The sequence below is a fragment of the Sus scrofa genome, chromosome 6, assembly GCF_054392235.1.
Source record: "Sus scrofa isolate SSC_HxYL_T2T_F1_AM1 chromosome 6, Sscrofa_HxYL_maternal_Yorkshire_Landrace_v2.0, whole genome shotgun sequence".
Lineage (NCBI taxonomy): Eukaryota > Metazoa > Chordata > Mammalia > Artiodactyla > Suidae > Sus > Sus scrofa.
Window position 1 is genome coordinate 4,635,629 of NC_139388.1, and position 26,296 is coordinate 4,661,924.

General features: G+C 55.8%; 1 protein-coding gene and 1 long non-coding RNA gene across 5 annotated transcripts in view; one reads left to right on the top strand and one right to left on the bottom strand.

The window, feature by feature from the left end:
• The window catches only part of ZDHHC7 (zinc finger DHHC-type palmitoyltransferase 7), a 31,664-nt gene extending 28,644 nt beyond the window's left edge, over positions 1–3,020 (top strand). For all 3 annotated transcript variants that reach the window (XM_013998148.3, XM_003126823.7, XM_084959350.1), the window contains 2 exons: positions 667–797; positions 1,288–3,020. In XM_013998148.3, the coding sequence (XP_013853602.1) occupies positions 667–797; positions 1,288–1,464 (308 nt within the window). In that variant the 3' untranslated portion in view covers positions 1,465–3,020. The remainder of the gene's footprint in view (positions 1–666; positions 798–1,287) is intronic.
• LOC146402167 (uncharacterized) lies at positions 186–25,354 on the bottom strand. 2 transcript variants are annotated; one of them, XR_014805306.1, is made up of 2 exons: positions 24,786–25,354; positions 186–3,288 (listed from the first exon to the last, which is right to left on the bottom strand). It is a non-coding gene; the product is annotated as an uncharacterized LOC146402167 (long non-coding RNA). The 2 variants fall into 2 exon arrangements; XR_014805305.1 differs by lacking the exon at positions 24,786–25,354 and adding an exon at positions 5,834–6,751.
• Positions 25,355–26,296: the final 942 nt, after the last annotated feature.

Consider the following 26,296-nt stretch of genomic DNA (forward strand, 5'->3'; position numbering starts at 1 on the left):
GTGGGTTAACGATCCGGCGTTGCCGTGAGCTGTGGTGTAGGTTGCAGATGCGGCTTGGATCCAACGTTGCTGTGGCTCTGGCGTAGGCCGGTGGCTACAGCTCCGATTCGACCCCTAGCCTGGGAACCTCCATATGCCGCAGGAGCGGCCCAAAGAAATAGCAAAAAAAGACAAAAAAAAAAAAGTTTCCAGGGAGTTTCTTTATATTTTGCAGATTTTTGAGACGGGGTGAAAATTCCTGTTGTGCCCACCAAACCTGGTGTGTGTTTTCTGGGTGCCTCGCTCGGCGTGGCGCAGCTCTGTCTTCTAGGCGTGACAGGTGGGCCCGAGCTGTCCAGCCCCGTGTGAGAACGGCCCACAAGCGTGGGGACGTGTGACTCATCTGTCTGGCTTCAGCTGCATTTTAATAAGCAGTTTAACACACAGATGGAGTCTTAATAGGGGTCTGTGGTCCTACAGAAGCGCTTGCACCCACAGACCAGGGAGGGCGTGACTTCCCCCCCGCAAGGGCTGCCTTCTGCCTCTTGCATAGCAGCGCCCGTGCCTGTTTGCCAGACTAGCCTGTGCCCCTGCGGAGCCCGGCCGGGCGCGCCGTGGCGGGCTCTGCGCCAGCGCCTGGGCGCCGGGCCTGCGGCGCCGCTCACCAGCCACCTTCCTTGTGTGCAGAGTGCAGTGGTTTCTCGCCGCCAGTGACGGTGATCCTGCTCATCTTCCTGTGCCTTGAGGGGCTCCTGTTTTTCACGTTCACCGCCGTCATGTTCGGCACCCAGATCCACTCCATATGCAACGACGAGACGGTACGCGCCCTCCCTGCGCGTGCTTCGTGTGTGCTGAGCGCGCCCGTCGCCTGCTGGGGACAGACGGCGGGTGCCTGTGTGTTTGGTCGGGTGGCCCCGGGAGCTGCGACAGCGTCACCAGCGTGTTCCCCTTAGTGCCTGTTTCCGGGGTCCCTTTGATTTGCGACTTGGCAGGGCCCGGCAGGCGGAGCGGGCAGGCTTCTAGGAGACCCCACGCCCCTGCTGCCTTTCAGCTGTAGACCCAGGGCCCGGGCCTGGAGGACCAGCTCCCAGTGTGCCACTGGCTGCCTGCGCTGTCCATCCGGCTGCTGGCCACTGCCCGGCTGTGCTTGGGTGGCCGCAGGGCTGGGGCCAGGAGGAGCCCCGCATCCCCCATCCCTCGTCCCGGGTGCGGCGCAGAGCTGGCGTCGGTGGTGCGTCCCGTCCAGCCCTGCCGGGGCCGCGTCTGCCGAGGCTGTGCCGGTGTCCACCTGCCTTTCTTTCCCTCCAGGAGATCGAGAGGCTCAAGAGTGAGAAGCCCACGTGGGAGCGGAGGCTGCGGTGGGAGGGGATGAAGTCTGTCTTTGGGGGGCCCCCTTCGCTGCTCTGGATGAACCCCTTCGTCGGCTTCCGACTGCGGCGCCTGCAGACGAGACCCAGGAAAGGGGGCCCCGAGTTCTCGGTGTGAGGCTCCCTCGGCGTGCGGACCTTTTTAAGGACTTTATTTGGGGTCAGAAGGTATCACCCGCTCGTCTGTGGCCAGTAGGGCGAATGGAACCTCCACTTGCCGCAGAGGTTACACGGTCACGGGTGGCAGGTTGGCCACACCAGTAAGTGGTGGCGCTCTGATCACTGTCACTGTCCAGCAGCGAAAGGGTGTGGCCACACGAAGAAGCCAAATGTCCTCCTCCTCCTGCACAGTTAGGAGTTTTGTGGACACACTCTGCCTTTTCTGAGAAGGCGTGTGGGATGTCACACGGGTAAAATCCTGTGTGCCGAGCAGCTTTTCTCACTCATGAAGAAAACAAGTCAATCCAGTGAACCAGAATTCGGCGGCCGGGGGTTTCAGGGAGCCCCGTTGCCCCAGGACTCACGAGTGACCCCCTCGGGCAAGAAGGGGCTTTGACGCAGGAGCACCGTGGGCCCCCCCGGCCCCACACTTTGCACTGAGCAGTGGGGGCTCCAGCCTCGCCCCCCGGGGCCGTCCCTGGCCCCTCAGCGGGTCTGTGCGGGTCTGTGTGCGCGCGCACGCGTGGTTTCAAGGGGGCCGTGTCGTTGGGCGACGTGACCTGGAATGGCCGTTTCAGGGAAGGGGGAGGCTGTGCGGTCTCCTCCCGGGGGGGTCTTTGAATGTATTGCGTAGGAGCGGGGGTCTCGATCCAAAGAACAGTGGCTCCCGCCTGGTCCCCTGCTGCCCTCTCGTTTTCTTTTCATGTACAGACCTCGGGGCTTGGGAGCTGCCTGTGCTTTTCCAGCCACGTTAGCCTCTGCGGGAGAAGCGGGCGTCTGCAGCGGCCCGGTAGCCTGGAGCAGATGCGGCTGGAGGCCCCCGAGGAGGCGGGAGGGCTGCAGAGCAGGAGCCCCTGGGCCCGGGTGCCTCCTTTGCAGGCAGTATTCAGGGTGGTGACCTCTGGACTTTTTATTTTTACCTTCTTGGGGCCTCTTTTATGTTGTTTCTCTTCCCCCGTCCCAAGCGATCAAATAGGACCCTTGGTGCAGAGCTTAAGTGACGCCAGAAAGCAAACAGCGCCCCTCCGTGGGGACTCGCCTTAAACCTGCCTGGTTTGTGCGTGTTTTGCGGGCCTCGTGAGGAAGCCGCCTGTGACGAGGTCTGGGGGCCCCGCGCCTGCCTCCCTGTCTCCACGCCTTTCCGCTCGTGCGTGAGCCGTAGCTGTGCTTTTGTTCGAATTCCCCTGTCCCATCCTGGCCAGGGCTCCTGCCCCTGCGGGCGCGGAGGGGCCCACGTCCTCCTGGGGGCCTGAGCGGCAGGCGGAGGCCAGAGGCCAGCGGGAGGAGTGCCCGAGGTCCTTCTGCGGGTCCGCGTGCACGTCCGTCGTCCGGCTGCCGTGTACGGGGCTTCAGCGCGAGGCTTTGGCGTGTGTATCCAGGTTTCCAGTAAGAGACGTTACCCAGGTGGTTGACTCCCTGACACGCGGCAGGTGTCTGCCCGTCGAGTATACTTGACTTTTCCGCCTCTTCTTTGGACGTACCTTTTGTATGAAATAAAGTCACGAGTTGACGTCCTCCCGCAGTGTGTTGAGTGGCACAGTTCTTGATGGGTTCCTGGCGCGTGCTCCGCGCTTGGCTCTGCCTCAGCTCAGGGACACGAGCGCCTGGGCCCCCGCGGTCGCCTGGCTGCTTCCAGAGTCCCTCTCACGCTGGGACACGTGACGGCCCTGAGGGCCGCTCTCAGGGTGAGGGCTGAGGGCACGTGTAACGTCTGGCTCCAGCCGACACACGTCCTCACTTCATTGGCTTCGTCCTGAACGTTCCTTCGTTTGTTTAGGGCACTCTGAAACAATACAGTTTTAAAAAATCTCTTCTACAAATCAACTACAATAAAAGCTTTAAAAAGCTTCAACTTTTTTTTGCTTTTTAGAGCCACACCCGCGGCATATGGAGGTTCCCAGGCTAGGGGTCAAGTCGGAGCTGTAGCCACTGGCCTACACCACAGCCACAGCAACACTGGATCCTTAACCCCCTGAGCAAGGCCAGGGATCAAACCTGCAACCTCATGGTTCCTAGTTGGATTCACTTCCACTGAGCCACAATCAGAACTCCAAAATTGTCAACATTTAACATGCCTTTATGCTAAAAACTCTTACCAAAGTGGGTATAGAGACAACACATCTCAACATAATCAAAGCCATTTATGACAAACCCACAGCCAGTATAATGAACTCAACAGAAAAAAAGCTGAAAGCCTTCCCACTAAAATCTGGAACAAGACAAGGAGGCCCACTCTCACCACTTCTACTCAACATAGTTTTGGAAGTCCTACTCACAGCACTCAAATAAAAGGTACCCAATTTGGAAGAGACGAGGTAAAATTGTCACTCTGTGCAGATGACATGATACTATATATAGAAAGCCCTAAGGACGCCACACAAAAAGTACTTGAACTAATCAAAGAATTCAGCAAATTAGCAGGATACAAGAATAACATTCAGAAATTGGTGGCATTTCTGTATATAACAATGAAATATTAGAAAATGAATGTTGAAATACAATACCTTTTAAAATCATACCCCCCAAAATTAAATGCCGTAGGAATAAACCTGACCAAGAGGATTCAGAGAAATGGAAAGACAGCCCCTGCTTCTGGATTAGAAGAATTAATATCCTTAAATTGGCCCTACTCCCCAGAGCAATCTGCAGACAATGCAATCCCTACCAAATTACCCATGACTTTTTTTTTTTTTTTTTTTTTAACAGAACTAGAATGAACAATCCAAAAATTAGGGGACCAAGGCAATCTGGGGAGGCGGGCGGTGGCGGGGAGCAGGAGGCATAACTCTCCCAGACTTCAGACAATATTACAAAGCTACAGTAATCGAGGCAGTGTTTACAAAAAGACAGACCAGTGGAACAGCATGGAGAGCCCAGAGGTAAACCCAGACAATTCATCTTGGACAAAGGAGGCAAAAATATAAAACAGGAACAAGTCTCTTCAGCAAGTGGTGCTGGGAAAGCTGGACAGCTGCATGTCCATCAATGAAGCTAGAAGACACCCTCACAGCATGCCCCAAAATAAACTCCAAATGGCTTAAAGAATTAATAAGCGACACCATAAAACTCCCAGAAAATAACATAGGCAAAATATTCTCCGACAAACCATACAAATGTTTTTTTAGGTCAGTCTCCCCAGGCAATAGAGATAAAAATAAACCAGTGGGACCTAATCAAACTTACTAGCTTTTGCACAGCAAAGGAAACCATAAAAACAAAAACCCCTACAGAATGGGAGAAAATAATTGCAAAAGATATAACTGACAAGAGCTTCATCTCCAAAATACACAAACAACTCATACAACTCAATAGCAAAAAACCGAAACAACCCAACTGAAAAATGAGCAGAAGACCTAAATAGACATTTCTCCAAAGAAGACCTAAGGATGGGCAACAGGCACCTTAAAAGATGCCCAGCACCACGAATTATTGGAGAAAAGCAAATCGAAACTACGAGCTACCACCTCGTAGTTAGGATGGCTATAACTAATGAGTCTACAAATTAAAAATGCAGGTTCCCATCATGGCTCAGCGGAAACTATCTGGCGAGGATCCATGAGGATGCAGCTTCAATCCCTGGCCTTGCTCAGTGGGTTAAGGATCCAATGTTGCTGTGAACTGTGGTGTTGATCACAGATGTGGCTCAGATCTGGCATTGCTGTGGCTGTGGCGTAGGACGAAGGCTGCAGCTCCGATTGGACCCCTAGCCTGGCAACTTCCATGTGCCAAGAGTGCAGCCCTGAAAAAGACAAAAATAAAAAAAAATTAAAAAATAAAAATGCTGGAGAGGGTGTAGAGAAAAGGGAACCCTCCTACACTGTTGGTGGGAATGTAAATTGGTACAACCACTATGGAAAACAGTATGGAAGTACCTCAGAAAACGAAATATAGAAATACCCTATGATCCAGCAACCCACTCCTAGGCACATATCCAGACGAAACTTGCTTTCGAAAAGATAAATGCACCCCTATGTTCAGGGCAGCACTCTTCACGACAGCCAAATCATGGAAACCACCTAAATGTCCACCAACAGATGAATGGATTTAGAAGATGTGGTATGTATACACACAACGGAATACTACTCAGTCATGAAAAGAACAAGATAATGTCATTTGCAGCAACATGGATGCAGCCAGAGATTCTCATCCTAAGTGACGTTAACTCAGAGAAAGACCATTACCATATGATATCACTTACATGTGGGGTCTAAAATGTGGCACACATGAGCCTGTATCTATATAAACTGACTGACTCATGGACACAGAACAGACTTGTGGTTGCTGAGGGGGAGGGGCTGGGAGTTTGGGGTTAGTAGATGGGGACTTACATTTTCAACGGGTCAGCAATGAGGTCCTGCCGCACAGCACAGGGACCGGGATAGGACATGAGAGACGATGACAGGAGCAAAAGAAGATACACACACGTATAACTGGGTCACTTTGCTGTACAGAAATTGACAGAATATTGTAGGTCAACCATAATTTAAAAAATTAAAAGAAACGGCTTTGGATGAAGGTCGTCCAAAGATACAAACTTGCAGCTGTCAGATGAAGTCCTCGAGCTGCAACACACAACATGGTAAACGTAGCTAATGCTGCGCAGCACGAGGCATCGGAGTGGTTAAGAGGGTGAATGCTAAGAGTTCGTCACAAGGAAAAAGTCCTTTAATTCTCTGCCCGTGAGACTGAGCTGTGACGAGCGTCTCACGAGGCGCGGCAGTCCGCTCATCATCCCGGAGCCTTAAACTCACACGGGGCCGCCTGTCAGTTGTCTCAATGAAACTGGGCGAGGAAAAGGGAAAACAAGAGCGAGAAATGAGGATCAAGGGGCCACTTGGTGACAAGTCTCCAAAGCGGGCCCGGTCACACCCTGCTCCAGGCCACCTGGAGCCTTAAAGACGGCGCCACAGAAACGGTGGCCTGGGGCAGACGCGGTCGCCGCACGTTTGCCGGGGAACACACACGGCAACTCCGGAGAGACCGAACAGCTTGCAGCATCAGCGATGACGTTCCCCGAACTCCAGCAGCGAGACCGGGTGCCGCGCTGCTGAAATCCTAACGCACGCAGACAGGGGCCCGCGTCCCCGTAAGACAGAGTCTGCTCCAGCCGGTCTGGGGCCGGCCCATTCCTGACATGCTGCAGCGGCTGCTCCGGGGACGGCCCTTGGCACGGAGCCCGTCCTAAGCCACCGCGGCAGCGGCGGAAGGAACCGTGTGGCCGCACAGGACGGTCCCGCCGACGCCGCGTCGGCCTTGTGCGCACGCGCGCATGGCCGTGTGGCGTCAGAACCGGAAGGGAAACGAGCAACGGGAGCACGTGGATTTGTTGACATGACGAGACGTTGAGAAAATGTCAGTTTTAAAGTCCTGTGCGGGTAGAACATACAGTTTTTTTTAAAAGTACGTGATCCAGACAGTGGGCTACTGAATTGCGCTGCTTAGAGTCTATGCCCCAAAAGGATGATTTAGAACCCGCTTGTTCGAGAACTGTAGCTTCATGAGAAAAGCCTGGATGCTGACCCAGTTCAGAGGGGCTGAAGCTCTTAGGATGATTTAAGCAGGAAGCGCTTCGGTCAGTAGGGCCTCTTCAGCAGTGTCACGGGAGCGGAAGGTCGCCGTCCTGCAGAACCAGCCGCCGGCTGCTGTGGGGCTTTGGTGGCCTCTCTGCAGCCTGGGGCTGGCCGTCTTGCAGTGACCCTGGCTGCTTCCTGAACAGGGGGTCACCCAGCTCTAAGGGCAAGCCCCTTAGGTTGCAGGGTTGTTTTGGGACCCGGCAGCATCATTGAGTCAGCAGGGAGTTTCCTAGGGCCACTTCGAAGGGCATGCAGTCCTCTGAGTGCAGAAGCTCTGGCTTATTCGAGACATAGGTGCTTTTTTGGTCTTTTTTGGTTTTTTTAGGGTCACACGCACAGCATATGCAAGTTCCCAGGTTAGGGGTCAGATTGGAGCTGCAGCCACTGGCCTACACCACAGCCACGCAAGATCCGAGCCACACCTGCGACCTACACCACGGCTCACAGCAGCGCCAGATCCTTAACCCAAGGAGCGAGGCCAGGGATCGAACCTGGGTCCTCACGGATACTAGTTGGGTTCATAACCCGCTCAGCCACAGCAGGACCTCCCTTGAGACACAGTATTAACTTGACTTTACAGCCAAGCCCTGCTGCATCACGGGCCAGGCCTGCAAGCTGGCGCATCAGCCCTGAAGCCGTCTCCCTGACAGGCGGCCCATGTGGGACAGTGGAGCACATTGATGTGCCGTCTGGCCACAGGCAGACACGCTTGGGGGCACGTGCAAACAGGCTCGGGGGCAGCAGCCAGCCCCCAACAGACCAGGTGCACCATCACTGGCTGGTAGGACACACTTGAGTCCCAAGAAAAGCTCCAAGTTCAAGGTTAAATAATAACGATGATGGCCAGGACGCAGTTTTGACATTTCCAGCTTCCAAAGCGCCTTCCTGTATGTGATCTGATCACAGCTCCCCCATAACCTTCAAGGCAAGTGACAGTGCACCATCTGATAGACCAAAGACTGAGGTTCATCGAGTTGCCATGAAGTGCCCAGCTTCTCACAGGTGGGAAGAGAGGAGGGCGTCCGGGTAGAATAAAAGCACTTTTTCTAATCTAGATCCTTCTCTGTTTTTACTTTTTTAGCACTGAGTTTAAAAATAAAGATGCTAATAGAACTCCTTTTGCATAAACGAAGCAGTTGAAAACAATAAATTAAAACCTTCTCTGAAGTTATTTTGGTAACTTCAAAGTCTATTTCAAAATATATTAAAAAGTATGGAGTTCCCGTTGTGGTGCAGTGGTTAACGAATCCGACTAGGAACCATGAGGTTGCGGGTTCGATCCCTGGCGTCGCTCAGTGGGTTAGGGATCCAGAGTTGCCGTGAGCTGAGAGGTGGGTTGCAGATGCGGCTCGGATCCTGCGTTGCTGTGGCTGTGGTGTAGGCCGGCGGCTACAGCTCCGATTTGATCCCTAGCCTGGGAACCTCCATGTGCTGCGGGAGCGGCCCAAGAAATGGCCAAAAGACAAAAAAAAAAAGTGTATTTCAATAACGCAAAGTATATCCTAAACAAACTGCATCCTCATCTGCGGCGGACTCGAGCCTCCCTCAGCGTCCCCGTGGTGTCCCTTCCCACCCCAAAGCCTGCGTGTTGTGCTCAGCCTGTGTGCAGGTGCCAGGATGACATTGACGTCTTTAATAACGTGAGAACCTGGCCAACTTCCAGCGCACCTGGTCACCCAGAAGCAGCTCGTGGAACTCCAGAAGGTGTGGCTTCTGCTGCTTCATAGACGCACACATGTCACTGAGGGAAGCCACACCTCGGTGGCCAGGCCCCAGGAGGCGAGGGGCGGGGGAGGAACCTGGAAGGAGAGCCCCAAAGGGCTGGTCCTCAGCCTGGCGTCTGCATGATGTCCACCAGAGGGCGCCATGGGCCAGCAGATGCACACACACCGCTCCGGCCACAGAAAAACTCCTGCACCGCTGGCCTCCTGCGGCCAAGCCACACATTCCCTGAACACCTACTATGTGCCGGCGAGGCCTCTGCCCTCAAGAAACACACATACAAGAAGTTAAATGCATACTTATACACTGTGCTTCATGCTGTAGCAGAACAGAGCAGTGGGGAGAGGGAACATTGGGGTGAATATATGAAGAGGGGGAATCTGGGAGGAGTCTCTGGGGAGAGTTCTAGTCTCTTCACCGCTGACTCGGGATCAGAGCTGGTTAAAACCAGAGAATGCTGGGTTAGAATGCCAGCGAAGTTCCTGGGGCTCAGCCTCCCAGGCTCAAAGCTGCTCAAAGGTTAGCGTGCACGCACACACAAAGGTCACGGGCCCAGTGGGCAGAGGTGCCCCTGAAGATTCCCTAAAGACAGGCTGACCGTCCCCCCCAAGCCCAGGGCAAATCACAGACACCCGAAGATCAGGAGCTTCATAGACCTTTCCCTCAGGACGGGCTGCTGGGCCCTTTGTGGGAGCAGGGGTGGCACCTGCTGCCACCCCAGGGGGTGCAGAGGTGAGGCCTCAAGTGGCGGGAGAGGCCCGCGCATGGCCTGTCTCTGGCCTTAGCCTGGGTGACGCCTTGCCATCTGGGCAGCAGGGGACACTCACTGGGTGGCCTTGCAGGCTAGCTGGTAGGCAGGGGCTTCTGCCCAGTGCCCCAGAAACTCAGTGCCCAGGAAGCCTCCGTGAGGGTCACTCTATGGGCAGGTGTGGCTTTCAGCCTGAGCAACTGTGAAATATGATTCAAAGAGCCGGACAGGCTGCAGTTCCCGTCCCTGCCACCTCCCAGCTGTGTGGCCTGGGACAAGCGCCTTCACCTCTCTGGGCCTCAGGAGCCTCATCTTTAGAATGACACAACAGGGAGTTCCCGTCGTGGCGCAGCGGAAACAAATCTGGCTAGGAACCATGAGGTTGTGGGTTCGACCCCTGGCCTCGCTTCATGGGTTAAGGATCCGGTGTTGCCGTGAGCTGTGGTGTAGGTCACAGACGTGGCTCGATTCTCGTGTTGCTGTGGCTGTGGCGTAGGCTGGCCACTGTAGCTCCGATTCGACCCCTAGCCTGGGAACCTCCATATGCCACGGGTGTGGCCCTAAAAAGACAAAAAGACAAAAAAAATTAAAAATGACACATGCAGCCATTGTAAGGGTTAGAGAGGAGGAGCCAGGAAGGGCTAGGAGGGGTGGCTGGCACGTGGCGGGCACTCCAGAAACGTTAGCGACCGTGACGGGCTGGTCCTGGGAGGGCTTTGCAGCTGAGGCAAGACCTCAAGCCAGACCCGACGTGCAGCGGGCAGTTGATTCCCGGTCCCTCTCGTTTGCCCTTTCTTGGCTTTTTTTTTTGGCCTAACACGGAGTCTTCAGTTAAGCTGGTCTTGGAGGTTTTGTTTTGTTTTCTTTAACCAAATAAAAATGTAACCAACTAAACAAAACCAAGTCCATTTATAACAAACTCCCACCAGTGCAAACATTTGCAATCTTCCCCAAAGCATTTTACCCGCAGCAGGGAGGCCTGTGGAATTTTCAGAGGCTGCAGCTCCCGTCTTTGAAAACCACCAGTGTCTCTGGGTTTGTCTGGGACTCTCTCTCTGCCAGGGGCTCTTTTCCATCTGCCCTCATTTCCAGCAAAGCCCAAGGCCTGTGGGCCGCCGTCAAGGCGCTTTGGACCCAGTGTGGCGCATTTGGCCAGAGGTTGCAGGCTGATGGCTGTGACCTGGATCTGGTGGGTCGAATACCCGCAGTCAGTTGCTCAGATCTGCAGATCTGGGGATTTCACCCAGCAGTGCAGATTCACAGCTGCCGGGGAGCCGTTCTTCCCCGGCTGCCTGCCTGGGGCCAGGGCAGCCATCCCACGAGCAAGGCCATCAGGACAGCATTTGAATCCTCTCGCAATAATTTATCGGGGCATGGAGTTCCCATGTGTGGCACAGCGGAAGCGAATCCAACTAGGAACCGTGAGGTTGCAGGTTCGATCCCTGGGCTCACTCGGTAGGTTTAGGATCTGGCATTGCCACAAGCTGTTGTATAGGCTGCAGACCTGGCTTGGACCCCACATGGCTGCAGCTGTGGCTGTGGCATTGCCTAGCAGCTGTAGCTCTGATTTGACCCCTAGCCCGGGAACTTCCGTATGCTGCAGGTATGGCCCTGAAAAGCAAAAAACAAAAAAAAAAAACAAAAACAAACAAACAAAAAAAACCAGAAGAAAAAATTACTAGAGCAAAAATCCATATAAAAAAACAATCATCTTAAAGTGAACAATTCAGTGGCGTTTGGTACATTTGCAGTGGGGTGTAACCACCCCCTCTGTCTGGTTCCAAAGTGTTTCCATCATCTCCTGAAATACCCTGGACCCAGGATCACTCACACCCCCTTCCACCGCCCCAGGCCTGGCCACCTCTCAGCTTCTCTGTCTCTCTGAAGTTGCCTCTTCTGAATACTTCTTACGGATAGAATCACATACTGTGTGTCAGCTTCCTTCACTCAGCACGTCTTCCGGGTTCACACACGCTGGGTGGTGTTGCCTCTGACGTGTGTACGTCACAGGCATCTACTGCAGTGTCACAGCAGTGCCACCTGCCACTCGGATTGGCCGCCAGCATCCTCCCGGGAGCAGGAGGATCCCATCTCTTGTTCTTGGCTGCGTACTACTCCACTGCGTGGTGCACCTGAGAGGTGAGGGCCCTGGGCTCTGAGCCCCACGTGGGCCAGCCCTGCCCGCACCCCCTCACCCAGCCTGGAAAGGGAGGGCTGGGACCTACTCTCCACTTTCCTGGCCGCGGGTTGCCCATGGCCAACACTTTACGTGCCCAGCACCCGACAAGGCGCAGGAGCTTGTTTGTAACGGGAACGCACAACTACTTGTCACACAGTGTTTAAGTCCTCCACCACCACCTCCTCCAGGGAGACGTCCCTGGTCACCCCAAGTGGGGACAGCCCCCTCCCTGAGTCCAGGCCCCGTGCTCTCATCACAGCACTCACTCCAGCTAGGTGTGACTGTCCGCGGTCGCCTTGCTGGCTGCTAATCCTGGTGTCACCAGGAGCTGGCAGGACACCCAGTGCCGGGTGATGAATGGACAGCCAGCCTGCGAGTGCATGGTGCACATCCAGGGACTAAACAGAGGCTGGCGTCATCAATGCCACATCTACAGGGCGCCTGACGGGTTCAGGCCCCGCGAGCCCCGCGAGCCGCGGAGGCGGGGTGATCATACCCACTGGAAGGGTGAGGAAGCCGACCCCAGGCCGACCCCAGGCCGACCCCTCCTCCCCAGCACCCCCCCCCTGCCCCTGAGCCTTGCTCCCGCCCTCCCATCAGGGCTGGAGCAGCGGATGCAAGAGCAGAGCGGGCCCCAGGTCCGAGGGAGCAGGAGGAGGGGCAGGGGGAGGCTGAGGTGGGGCGGGGGGGTGGCTCCAGAGCCCTGGTGCTCTCAGGACCCTGGCGGGGAGGGTGAGCCCGTGTCAGGGAGGGAGAGGTGACCTCGGTGGGACTGTCTGACCAGAATGCGTCAGCACCAGGACCCTTTGATGGTGTGGGGACAGAGGCTGGAGAAAGAGCCAGCCCCTCCCAAGGCCGAGGGCCGCCCTGCTGGCCTGGCCGCCAAGCTCAGGTGAGAACGCGCCTTCTCTCTCCTCTCCCTTTGGATTCTGGGAGGGAGAAAAGGACACGTCCACTGAGGGGAAAGCTCCAAAGATGTTGAAAGCTTCAGTGCAGAAAGGAGAAGAGATGGCAGCCGGGAGCTGGCAGCAGAGAGGCCCACACGCCCACTTGTTCGCGCACCGGGTCCTCCCCCGTTAAGCAGCATTTTGTCTTTGCCGGCTCGGCTCCCTGCTCCCACTTCCCCATGAACACGTCTTTCCCAGGCTGGGTCCGTGCTGTGGGCAGAGCTCGGGGGCAGGGGGAGGACACAGGACCCCGCGCGGCAGGAGAGCACAGGTGCGGGTCCCCCTTCATCTCGGAGAATCGAGATTTCAGACGTGGCGATGAGCAAACCAACAGACCACGGCCAAAGCAGATGGGACAGGGAGCCAGAGGAGAGAGTGGATGTTGGGGGGAGACGCTGGGGTGGATGAGACGGGGGTTCTGGCGTCGCCACAGGATGCAAGAGACACGGGGCGGGGAGAGGGAGCAGGATTCTGAGAAACAATTGTGGGCTAAGGAGTGGATTTTTTGAGGTTTGTGAGAAACGCAAGTCAAAGTCCAAATTCCTTCCTAACCCTCTTTCGTGACTGGGCTACACTTTCTGCAGGGCTCTCTGGACTGGGCCACTGGGAACCCCAGCTCATACTAGGGTTCCATCCACACAGCCTGTCTCACCAGGAGGCAATGACTTAATCCTTATGCTCAGAGAGGTTGGGGCTGGCGTTATCCTGCACCAAAGACACGGAAACTGAGGTGCAAAGAGGTCAGGTAAGTTACCCGGAGTCACAGCCAGGAAGGGGCCAGGTCAGGACACACCCCAGGTCTTCCCGCCTCCCAAGTCAGGCCTCTTTTCTCTCTCCAGCTCTGCCCTGGGGAAGGATCCCATGACACTGAATCACCTCTTTTTCAGGGTTTTTAGTATTTCAGGCCAAATCTGAGTGAGGTTTTCTGTTTCCTCTGAAAAGTCTGGCCTGACCTCAGGGCACCGCTGCCCGGTCACTGGCAAGAGTCCCCCGCTGGCAGTGTGGGCACCGGGCAGGCTGCTCTGGGCACGACTTGGTGGAAACTCAGATTACTCAGTAAAAGGTCTATTTACCTTGGTGGTCAAAACGCACAGATAATGTAGAGATCTCGAATAGGATAATGGCCCGTGTTGGCATGGAAACGGGCAGGAAAATGGCACCGCTGCTCTGTGCCAGCACAAGGTTAATCGGTACCACCTTCTGGGGAGCAGGCTGGTACAAGGAATCACAGGTCTTCAACATGCAAAGCCTTTGACCCAGCAAGTCCACTTCTAGGAACACAGACCAAGGAAACAGCCCTGCCCACTCCAGTTCTCCTCACTCCCGCAGTGACCGGCCACGTGGTCAGCGAGGCCCACATCAGACTAGTTAACTACAGCTGGTTAACTAGAGCAGTGGGTTAACCAGCTCCTTCCCCTGGACTCCTTCTGCTTCCCCCACATTGCAAGAGCCTTTTGACTATTTAAAAATAGCATCTAATTGTGCATGTACACATTTCTGTTTATCTCATGGCTGGGCTTCCCATCCCAAAAGCAGCAGAACCTCCAGTCTGGAGGGGCCATGGGGTTTTCTAGCCCAGCATGTCCTAAAGTGTGTCCTGAAGGAGGGGACAGGGGAGGTGGGAGTGACGCCCGCGTGATTAGGTAAGCTTGGGGAAATGGAACACGCGCTTCTCTGCAGGACTTCTCAGAGCCTTTGCTAAACCATGGGCGTTGCGATCTCCACAAGGCAGACAGAGACAGCGGTATTAGTCTCCTGAGGCTGCTGTAACAAACGGCCACAAACTTGGGAGGGGCTGGTGGCCTAAAACAACAGGCATTGGTTCTATTGCAGTTCTGGAGACCCGAGGTTTGAAATCAAGGTGCCGGCAGGGCCAGGCTCCCTCTGAAAGCTCTGAAGGCTCTGGGGTAAAATCCTTGTCTCTTCGGGCTTCTGATGGCCTCCAGTGTTCCTGGCTTGTGGCGGCGTCCCTCCCACCTCTGCCTCCGTCTTCACACGTGTCGCCCTCCGGGTCCGTGCCTCACTGTGGCCCATTTCCCTCTTCTGAGAAGGACCCCAGTCATTGGAAGAGGCCCCCGCTCGTCTGACCTCATTTTAACTTAATTTCATCCGCAAAGACCCCATTTCCAAATAAGGTCGTCCTCACAGGTCTGGGTGGATGTGAACCGGGGCGGGGGGCGGGGGATGCTGTTCACCCCGTGTCAGTGGGAAAACCTTGGAGGTTCTGAGTCAGGGGAGGCCCAGGAGCTGAGCAATGTCGTCTTCCTTCCTGCTGCGCTGGGACAGACCGTGGGGCTGCGGCCGGGCTCACAGAGCAGCGAGCAGGGGGAGGCCGGCTTAGCCTGGGTGATGCAGGGATGGTGGGGAGAAGCAGCTGGCCTCGGGCTGCCCTCTGAGGGTGAGTAATAGGTGACCTGGCTCTGGGATGGGAGTCAGAGAAAACGAGGCGCCAGGGATGACCTGTAGGTTTAACTGGAGATGCTGGAACAGCGGAGGTACCATCAGTACCAGGAATCAGCCTAGGACCAGACAGCGTTCTGGGCAGAGTGACGGGTCTGAGAATGGAGGGACTGGTCCCCCCGTGTTGCTTGGCCCTTGCCAGCCCACCCGCCGTGCCCAGGACCGTCAGCCCTCTCGAGCTTGCCGAGGAACTGCCTCGACGCCGCGTGCGCACTGGCCTCAGCCCTGCCCCGGGCTACACTCCGTCACAAGGGAGGCTCTCAGTCTCAGGGCTCCAGGGCCCTCTGAAACCGGCTTCAGGGCTCCAAGGTGGTCTTGGCGGCCGTGCCCTCCCAGCGCCCGCAGCTCCGCAGGACCCTGGCCACACCCACCAGCCCCTGGGGGCCTCTTCCCGGCAGCTGGGTGTTTGAGGGAAGGGTAGGCTGGCCCCTTGCTGGGAGGGGGCACCGATGTGGGTGCAGCCTGAAGACAACAGGGTGTGCACAGTGCAGGGCAGGTCCCTGGGGTGGGGACACTCCTGTGGCTTTCGGGGATGCGCGTCTCGGGCTGGGCTGCCCAGCTGGGCTCAGCGAATCCTGCAGGCACAACCTCGGGCCTGGAGCCCATTTCTCTTGTGTCTGAGGTTGGTTTACAAGTCGTGCTGCCCAGGCTGAAGTCACTTGCCAGCCTGCTGCACCGCAGAGCCACTTCTCGAGCTCGCCACAAAGCAGGTTACGGAGCCCCAGTCAGCTGTCCTCACTTGAGCTCTGGACCCCTCCCTTTTGCCGGGAATTCAAAGGACTTGGTCCAACCTCTGGGCAAAAAAGGAGGCTGGCCTAAATACCAGGCAACCGCCTGGTCTGGGCGGCAGAAGGCACGGCCGTGAATTGCTGAGCAATTTCTCAGCGAGGGTAGACAGGGCCTCAGTTTTCCCATCTGTAAAATGGGAGGTGGCTCCAGCATGTTCCAGGGGGTCAGGATGGCTCAGTGGCTTTTAGGCTCTTCTCAGGAGAGAAGCCTGGAGGAAGGGGACTCTGAGGGCTGCTTCTTCCTTTCCATCCCTTCCTGCCTCAGCCAGAACAACTCCCATTAGTCTTCCAAGGAAAACGTCACTTCAAAGTATGTCTTAAAGTCAGAGATGTGCCAACGCACTGACCACAGCCGTGATGGCTCATCTAGGGCCCCCTAGGCCTGTGGTCAGAGGGCAGATGGCAGAGGGATCTGGGGCAAGGCTGGGGTCGGGCTCTGTCCAGCTTCCTTTCCAGCCCTGGGGGAGCTCTGTGCCTCTTCTAACCATCATGGGATGCTGGGTGAGCTGCCAATCACAGAGCTCCACCCCCTGAGTGAACACGTGATTCCGGCTTGACCAATCAGGCCCGTCCCCCTGGCCACAGCAATAGGTCCAAGGCATAACCATGTGACTAACCATGTGACTAAGGCTGGCCAATCAAGGTCCTTCCCTGGAGCATCTGCACAGTGAAACAGGACAAGAGATGTTCTAGGTTCTTTTTTCATGGAGCTGGGGGACTGAAGCCTGGGGCTACCAGCCCTGTGTTTCCCACTGCTGGGAGAAAACCTGCTTACTCCAGGAGAAAAGGAGGCCCCCGCAGAGACCCCAAGATGGGGAGAGGGTGAGCTCTCACGGCACTGAAATTCCTGGGCACCACTTCATGCTCCCAGAGTGGCCTTTGGGTGGGAGCCTCTTGGGGTTTGCGCTTCTGCAACTGACAGACAGGAGTCCTGCCTGATCTAGGACCAGTGGAAGGGCCAGGAGAGCTTGGCAGCCAAGTTCCTGATGGATCTTGAAGCTTCTGGAAGGTGAGGATAAGTGAGAACTTCGCTTTCTATTTACTTAATTAGTGGAGTCCTTCCCATGAGAAACCAAATACAGTTTGCGGCACCCGGACAGCACTGGAGACAGACTCAAGGGATGGATGGAGGGAGCCAGGAGGAGCCGGCGTGGGACTGAGCCAGTTTCCACGGGACTTGACGGCTGGCCAAGAGCTAGCCATGCTCCAGCCCTCTTGAGGCAGCAGGACCCTGAGGGTTTAAGCACCCTCCAAACTCCCACACGGGCCTTGTGGTAGGAGCTGACCCACCACCAGCTCTTTGCTGCAGTGCCTATGTCCCCAGACTTGTTAATTTCATAGAAATTGAGAAAATGCTTTTGGGAATGAACAAAGGCTCAGTAAATTGCCATGGCCCCCTCTGACCAGCACGCCTTCATAAAATGCTAACTTAACCCCCAACAGTTAAGGAAGGACTTAAGCTGCGAGTCAGGGCCGAGCCCTGCATCTGGCTGTGTTCAGTCTGGAGGGACCCTTGATCTTCTCATGTCCCCTCGAGGCCTTGACAACCAGCACATGGGCAACCACAGGCGGTAGGTGCGTAAGTTCTAGAGGCCACCGCATCAGAGCGCCACAAACTAGGGGACTTGAAGCAGCAGAAGGTTCTGGAGGCCAGAGTCTAAACTCGAGGCATGAGCAGGGCCAAGCTTGGTCTGAGGGCTCCAGGGGAGGGTCCTTCCTGCCTCTTCCAGCTTGTGGTGTTGCCCGCAGGCAAACCTTCCTTTGCTTGCAGAAATCTCTCTCCTATCTCTGAGTCCACTCTCGTGTGACTTCTCCCGTGTGTCTGTGACAAAATTGCCCTCGTCTTGAAAGGACACTAGGCATTAGGTTTGGGCCGCCCTAACCCAGTATGAACCCACCTTAACTTGATGACAACTGCGAAGGCCCTATTTCTAAACGTCAGGTCACGTTCCCAGGTTCTGGGGGTGGGGACACGAACAGCTCTTTATAAGGGACGCCGTTCAGCCTGGCTGAGCCGGCCAGCGCTGTGGGGTGCCCCACCGCCAGCGTCCTCACGCTGACAGCAGAGTGTGAGAAGGTCCCTCCCAGCTCTGGGAGGCAGGCTGCATGGCCCGGGACAGCTGGGGACCCCTGGCTGTGCCCCCTTCCCTCACATGCTTCCCTGCCAGGCAGTGGCTGGCTCGAGGGCAGGTAGCAGCCGGCTGGCAAAGCCAGGCCAGGGCACAGAGCTGGAGCACTGGGCCAGGGCTGGGCCATGACCTGGGGACCTTCCTGGGGAAGGTGCTAGAAGCCTCAGCCTCAGTCCAAGCCTCAGCGCAGCCAAGGGGGCAGGTTCACGGCAGAGGGAAATGCACGCCTTGGCCTTCAGATGGCAGGAGGGCTTGACTTGATGGGGGGACCCCTTCGGGACCTTGCAGGCCACTTGGGAGACATTGCAGCCGCCACCAGCCTTAGTCCTCTGGACAGGAACCAGAGTTTGCTCATGGGCTCCCTGGAGACTGATTCTGCAAGGGGAATTGAGTAGCTGTCAGCCAAAACCACCTGCTTCCCAGAGAGGGACGGTGACCAGCCTGAGGTCACACAGCAACAAGTCAGAACCAGCATGGGAGACCTGCCTCCCGGTTCTGCCAGTGAGAGCCCCTTACCCACTGAGGTGGCATCTATTGGGGAGGTTTTGCCCTTGGGAACCGGGATTGATTTTACAGCGCAGTCGGGAAGGAAATATGACCACTTAGCAGCCCACCTGCTGGAGCCCTGATGTTTGGGAACAAGCGAGAAGGCACACTGACTGAACACCTGCTGTGTGCTCACATTCCTGCCCGCCGTGTCTGCGCAGCGGGAGGCCCAGGGTGGCTGGAGTCAGCCTAGGGCTCCTCGCCCTCTCAAGGCCCTCTCGGGATGTCAGTTCATCTCCGGGAATCCCAGGACCCTTGTGTGGAAAATGGGATCACGAGCTCGGTGTCACAGACGGTCAGGAGGAGTAGGGATGCCGTCCCAGTACGGGCGCCTGGCAGGTGCTCAAGAAAGGGGATGTTTGCTAATTATTAGGGAAATGCAAATACACACTACAGTGAGGTACCACCTCACAGGGGTCAGAATGGCCATCCTCAGAAATCTACAAATAACAAATGCTAGAGAGGGTGTGGAGGAAATGGAGCCATCCTACTCTGTGGATGGGAATGTAAGCTGGTCCAACCACTATGGAAAACAGCATAGAGGGGCCTCAAAAAACGAAAAATAGGGTTGCTGTATGATCCAGCAATCCCACTCCTGGGCATATATCCCAGAAAAAAACTACAAATCGCAAAGATGCATGCACCCCAATGTGCACAGCAACACGGTTCCCAATAGTCAAGACAGGGAAACAACCCAAATGTCCATCAACAGAGGCATGGATTAAGAAGATGTGGTACACAGATGCAACGGAATACTACTCAGCCCTGAAAAAGAATGAAATGATGCCATTTGCAGCAACATGGACGCAACTAGAGATTCTCGTATTAAGTGACGTCAGACAGTGAAAGACAACCCTCCTATGATGTCACTTATACATGGAGTCTAAAATTTGACACAAATGGACCTATCTGTGAAACACAAACAGACACATAGATGTAGAGAATAGACTTGTCACCAGGGGGGAGATGGTGTGGGGGAGAGATGGCCTGGGAGGTTGGGATTAGCAGATGCAAACCAGTATGTGTAGGCCGGATAAGCAACAAGGTCCTACTGTGCAGCCCAGGGAGCTCCATTCGACATCCTGGGATAAAGCATCATGGAAAAGAATATGAAAAATGATATATAACTGAATCACTGTGCTGTGCGGTAGAAATTAATACAATATTGCACATCAACTACGCTTCCATAAAATATGTTTTAAAAGAAGACAGCGGATGTTTTGATTTCCCACTGCGGCTGTAATCGATTTCCACAAACTTTGCAGCTTCAACAACACACACTTGAGTCTGGAGGTCAGAAGTTCAGCATGGGGCTCACTGGGTGACCCCAGGGTCCGTGGGGCTGTGCCCTCCCTGGGGGTCCTTGGGGACAAACAATCCCCGGCCCTTCCTCCACCTCCAGACTCCAGAACCAGCATCACTGCATCTCGGACCTTCTCCCTTGTCATTTCAGGGAGCTGGGAAAAGGTCTCTGATCTCAAGGACTCATTCCACGGGGCCCACCGGGAAAACCCAGGTCACTCTGGCATCACGAGGTCCTCAGCTCCATCACACCTGCAAAGCCCCCTTGACCTCAGCAGGTCTCATACACACAGCAGCTTCCAGGAATGAGGGGGAGGGCAACCAGGCTGGGGCAGGGGCAGGCGGGACGCGGCTGACCGCAGGTGAGTTGAGCAGAATGCATACAGCGAGGGATGCCTGGGCCGGTCTTGGCAGTTCTTTTTGGAAGGAGAGGCTCCCCCTAAAACCAGCCCACTCAAGGGCCATTTCCCATCCCTGCTGTTTTTGACTCTTTTCAAAGAGGCTCTGTCTAGCCGAGGAGACGGGGTCAGAGCTGCCAAACCTTTGCTTCAAAATAAACCCTACAAGGAAATTTCCATGGGACTGGGTCCTTTCCTGCCCCCACCCCCCCAAACCTGCCCGAAAGCCCAAACCACGCAGGCCGTCTTGTACACAGACTGTCAGGTTCCAAGCTCTCCCGAGAATGGGGTTTCTATTGCTGGGCGTTTACTGTCTGCTCTTCCCTAACAAACTCAAGAGCACCGGGTGAACGGAACTCGGCAGCGTGGACTGCCTGGGAGCATCGCCTGTGACTTGGAGAGGCTTTCACAGTCCTCAGAAGAGCCTAACCTGTTCCACCACCCACCTGACACCCCCCAGGGCCCTTCCTCGTTGCCAGCAGAGCGCTCGGCTATCTCCCAAACTCCCTGTTTACAGGGAGCGTAGGTTATGCCAACGCTGAGGCAGGCACAGGGATCCCACTTGCCAAACACCTGGCGTCTTCTGATTTTATTTGCTGGATCCAGAAAGTCATGCTTTCCAACGGGCTTTTGCAAGGAGGACGAGCATTCGTCTCGGGTTTCAAACAGGTTCACAGGGGCCGACGTCATCTGGCAAATTCTCCCAGCACCCCCAGGGTCCCCCTTTCCGGAGGAGGAAAGCAGGTGGACAGCGAGGGGCCTGGGCCTGGTCACTCACCCGCCAAGTGACAGGGCTGGGCTGGAAGCTGGCTTTCGGGTGACCCAATGTGCTGTGGGGACACTGTCTGAGCCTGTGACATGGCGGCATGCCGAAGCTCCTGGGCCAGGGATCGAACCCAAGACACTGATAGCACTGAATTTTTGTTTGTTTGTTTTTTAGTGCCGAAACTGCAGCATATGGGACTTCCCAGGCTAGGGGTCAAATTGGAGCTGTAACCGCCAGCCTACACCACAGCCAAAGCCATGCAAGATCAGAGCCGTGTCTGTGACCTACACCACAGCTCGTGGCAATGCTGGATTCTTAACCCACTGAGCGAGGCCAGGGACGGAACCTGCGACCTCATGGATACTAGTTGGGGTCGCTTCCACTGAGCCACGACGGGAGCTCCCACACTGACTTCTTCACCACTAGGCCACCGGGCACTCCCGCACCGCAGGGAGACCCTCTGCTAGTCGGGTAGAAGAAGAAATGCCTATTTGGTCTTTGTCCCTCTTCCTGGCACAAGCGCTCCTAAAACCTGTGTGATTTCCTGGTGGGGAGAAATGAGGGTCTTTCATCATGACGACCGAGCCCCCCTCAACCACAGGTGAGTTTACACTGATGAGGTGACTCCTGGTGGCCCCTGGAGAGCTCGAGCACGGGGGCTGGTTGCTGGTCATGTGAGGGGTGGAACTTCCAGCCCCGCGCCCATCTCCAGGGAGGCGACGCCAGGTCATCAACGCACCTGATTTAATCAGTCGTGGATGATGGGACCTCCGGGAAAGCCCTTCTGGGTTGGTGAGCCCCCACCCCCCGACTCCCCGGGGACAGAAGCTCCTGCCCTTGGACCACGCCGGCCCTGTGGTTACGTCCTCCTCACCTGCATCCTTGATGCCAAACCAGTGAGCGTGAGGCATCCCAGCGCATCCCTGCGCATGAGCAAAGGCGGGGCAAGCCGTGACCGGGAGCCAGGGCGGACGCAGTGTGGGTGACCTGGGGACCCAGTGCTTGTGACCGGCGTCTGACAGGGGGACAGTCTGGTGGGGCTGAGCCCCCGCCCATGGGGTCTGCTCTCCCTCCAGGTCCTTTGTGTCGGAACCACAGCAAGCTGTAGGCCACCCAGCGGCATCCACAGAGACCCGGGGAACTGCTGGGCAAACCCATGCATTCGGTGTCCGAGGCATTAACGAGTGAAGAACAGACCTCAGCAGTAACTGTATTCACGCGCGTATTAATTCAGTCGCTGTTTGGTAAGTGCAGTCAACGTGGCGCTGGTGATAAAGTGAGGGGAGAAAAGGCACGTCCCACAGAAACAGCAGCGCCCGATGCACTGATTCAATCAACTGCTATGTGTACAGGAGGTGTGGAGAATCACACTCGTCATTTTATTTTTATTTTTTGCTTTTTAGGGCCGCACTTGTGGCATGTGGAAGTTCCCAGGCTAGGGGTCCAATCAGAGCTGTAGCCCCAGGCTACACCACAGCCACAGCGACATGGGATCCAAGCCATGTCTGTGACCTACACCACAGCTCATGGCCACGCTGGATCCTTAACCCACGGAGCGAGGCCAGGGATCGAACCCACAACCTCATGGTTCCTAGTCGATTCGTTAACCACTGAGCCACAATGGGAACTCCTAAATTATTCTTCTAAATTTAGTTACGCAGTAGGCCAAGTACCATCCCCCAAACATACCAGTTCCTAATCTCTGGAACCTATAAATGTTACCTGCAGGTGTAAAATAAACACTTTGCAGGTGGGACCAAGGATGCGTGGACGGGAATTTAACCAGGCTTGGCTGGAGGGTTCAGACGCACCTGTACGTGTGCTTATAAGGGAGGCAGAGGAGACAAGATGCCCACAGAGGCAGCAGGGTGACGGCAGATGCAGAGAGACGGATGTGACCCCAAACCTCCAGTTGCCGGGGCCCCCAGAAGCTGGAAGAAGAAGGAAGGACCATCCCCCAGAGCACCCAGAGGGGGCCCGGCCCTGCCGACACTTGGACTGTACAGCCCTGGCCTCCAGGATCCTGAGGCAACCATTCCTGGTCTGTGCAGGCACCGCATTCATGGTGATTTATTTCCACTGTCACAGGCCTACCTTGGTTACAGGAGCACATCTTAGGGACACGGCTGGATGAGCTGCTCTGTTGGCACAGAGCCAGTGCCATCTGCTGGGGCCAGAACACTCCCGGCCTCCCGGGTTCCCAGGCATCACTCTCCCCAGAAAGAACCACTCTCCCCGCCTCTGTCGTGACAAGTGGATTCTGCCTACTCCTGAACCTCATACACCTGGGACCCTACAGCAAGAATTCACGTGCGAGGACTCCTTTGCTCCAATTACCATCAGTGAAATCCCGGCAAGTGGATCACGTGGACGGTGCTTGCTTGCTTTCACTATGTAAATATATTTAATTTGTTCAGCTAGTCCCCTGCAGAGCTGGGCTGTTCCAACCATCACCTTCCATGAAGAAGCTGCTAAAGCAGCCAAGCGGGACCCCAGGGGGCCTTCCCAGAACAGAACCCCCACCCCGCCCGTCCTCCAACCAGCTCTGTCTCTCTTTTTGCTTTTTAGGGCAGCACCTGCGGCATATGGAGGTTCCCAGGCTAGGGGTCTAATTGGAGCCGTAGCTGCCAGCCTGCACCATAGCCACAGCCATGCAGGACCTGAGCCACGTCTGCAGCCTACACCACAGCTCACAGCAACACTGGATCCTTAACCCGCTGAGCAAGGCCAGGAATCAAACCTGCCTCCTCATAGCTACTAGTCGGGTTCATTGCCACTGAGCCACAACAGGCACTCCGAGCCTGCCTCTTTTTAGCAGAAAAGCTTTAGCCGCCTAGGCCTTCCCTGTGTTTCAAAGAGTAAAATTAATCAGAGATGTTAAGACAATGCGGAAAGAAAGGAAAACAGTCCAGCAAGACAAAATAACAAGGGTTCAACCATTCGACAAAGTCAAGGACTTTTTCAAGGGCCATAGACAATCTCCTGAGCCTTGGCCTGGGAGCTGTTTTGCAGAAGCTGAAGCCCCACCAGGTGGAAGAAGTTAACTGCGTGCTGCCCACCAGCACAGAGACCCCACACTGGTTGGAACCAGAATTCTGATGACGCCGACTCCCAGTGACCTCGCCACCTACCAATCCGAAGGACGTCCACGAGCTGCTCATGCCCCCAAGCCCCTGCCTCACCCCGTCGTGAAAAACCTCTCCCTGAAAGCTCTCAGGGAGTTCAGACCTTTCAGGCACCAGAGGCCCTGGACTCCTTGCCTCGATAAACTCTGCAGTAAACTCTACGCATTCATTCCTTCACTACAGCCTGGTGTCAGGAGCCCGGCTGTACCGCGCGTGGGCGAGGGGACCCCAGTCGGATCCAGTAACAGTAGGAACGTGGTCTTACTGCCTCCTATGGATGCGGCTCATTTCCCTGGGCGTGGGCTCGCTGGGTCCACACTGCTAATTCCCTATAGCTTCCAGGTGATTCAGACGTGAGTCAGCTGTGAGACCCCCTCTCCCGGCCAAAGGTCCTTGACTGAGGGCAGTTTTGCCTCACTTGAGTGGTGCTAACAGTATTTCGGGGAGAGGCTAGGATGCTGCCAGCACCCTACAGTATATGGGATGCCCCCCACCCAGCAGGCACACCAAAGGTCACCCAGATCCCACGGCCCCAAGCACCGAGGCTGAGAAACCTACTGTGTGGCCAAAACTCACGACCGAGCACGGATAACCCACCTGCACAGAGATGCCGCTTCTTGGACGGTGGGATGGGCTCAGCGGTCTGGCCGCTCTGGGCGAGCCCTGGAGAGAGGCGGGCTGTCCTGCCGAGAATGTGGAGCTGACCTCCGCTGTGGGCCTTCAGTTGAGGCTCCGAGGTCACCTCCTTCCCCACAGGTACCGGCGTGGCGTTCCGAGGTCAAGCCTGCTGAGTCCTCTCTCCTTGGGTCTGTTGGCTCCCGGGACAGAGACAGCCCCCAGGGGAGGGGCACCAGGTCTCAGCCATTGCTGGAGATGTTTGCTAAATAAGGGGTTGACCCGAGTTCCAGGCAGCTCTGCTCTGAGAACCCTGGCGGAAGGTTGCCCCATGGGACCTGGGACCCGGGAACAAAGTTCCAACAGGCACCCTCCCCTCAGCTCTGTCTGCTGGGGGACGTTTCATGCTGTCGCACAGGCAACCCCACGGGGACCAGGTATGATGGAGACGGCTGGCAGCTCACCACCTCCTCTTCCTCCAGGGCACACAGACTACATCTCCCAGCATCCCTTGCAGGCAGGTGTGGCCATGTGACTGAATTCTGGCCAATGGAATTCGAGTGGATGTCATGTGCTCCTCTTAAAAGCCTGCCCACCTGCTCCTCCCTGCCCTGTCTCTTCCCCGCCCCAGCAGGAAGCAAAGGGCTCCTGGAGGCTGGTAGAGAGTTCCCAGCATTCAGTTCCTAAACTGCCGGGTGGTGGAGGCATCCACTTAGCACCTGCTCTCCATTAGCGGGTGTAAAACAAACCTCAATTGCATTTACAGTGGTTGAAATGTGGAGACTTGCTTGTTACAGCAGCTAGCATGCCCTTACCTAGGAAACCACGGTTCTGCAAACTGAGGGGGACTGAATTTCAACCCCACTCCAGGTAACAAGTGATTCTTCCCCCACAAAAAAAAAAAAAAAAAAAAAAAAAAAGGACTTAAAATGCAGAAGGAGGAGGAGGAAGCTGGCTTTGCAGAAAAAGCACAGCGGCCAAGGAAACCCCTGAATGACATGTAACTCAGGAGCAGCAAGACCGGCAGGCGTTTCTCGACCTGTGCAGTGGGGCTGTTGAGATTTATGGACAAGCAAAATGGAGGGATCACTCTTTGCTGTCATTAAAATATATACATATTTAATTAATTTACAGTTACATGATTAAAATCATATTAGAGATTTTCTTAGAAATACGCTGGTTTCTACACTCACGTGTCTCCTCACCGCTGCATAATCAGTTCCCCTCCATCAGTTCCCTCCGCTGAAATGTCCAGGGCATGTCTATTTCCTGGGCTGCACCTCAGCTTCTAGGGGAGCCCATAGTGAGACTCTCTGCCTCGGGCCCCCTTTCTGGGCCCATCGAGGGGAGCGAGGAAGGCCGAGTGGGGCGACCATCTCCCTGGCAGGGGCTGCAGCCCCCTGACCCCGGCTCTCCCTCTCTGGGAGCTTTCCTTTCCCCTGGGTTGCCTTTCAAATCCTCCCTGCTCTGACCCACCCCAGGGCAGCCCTCCC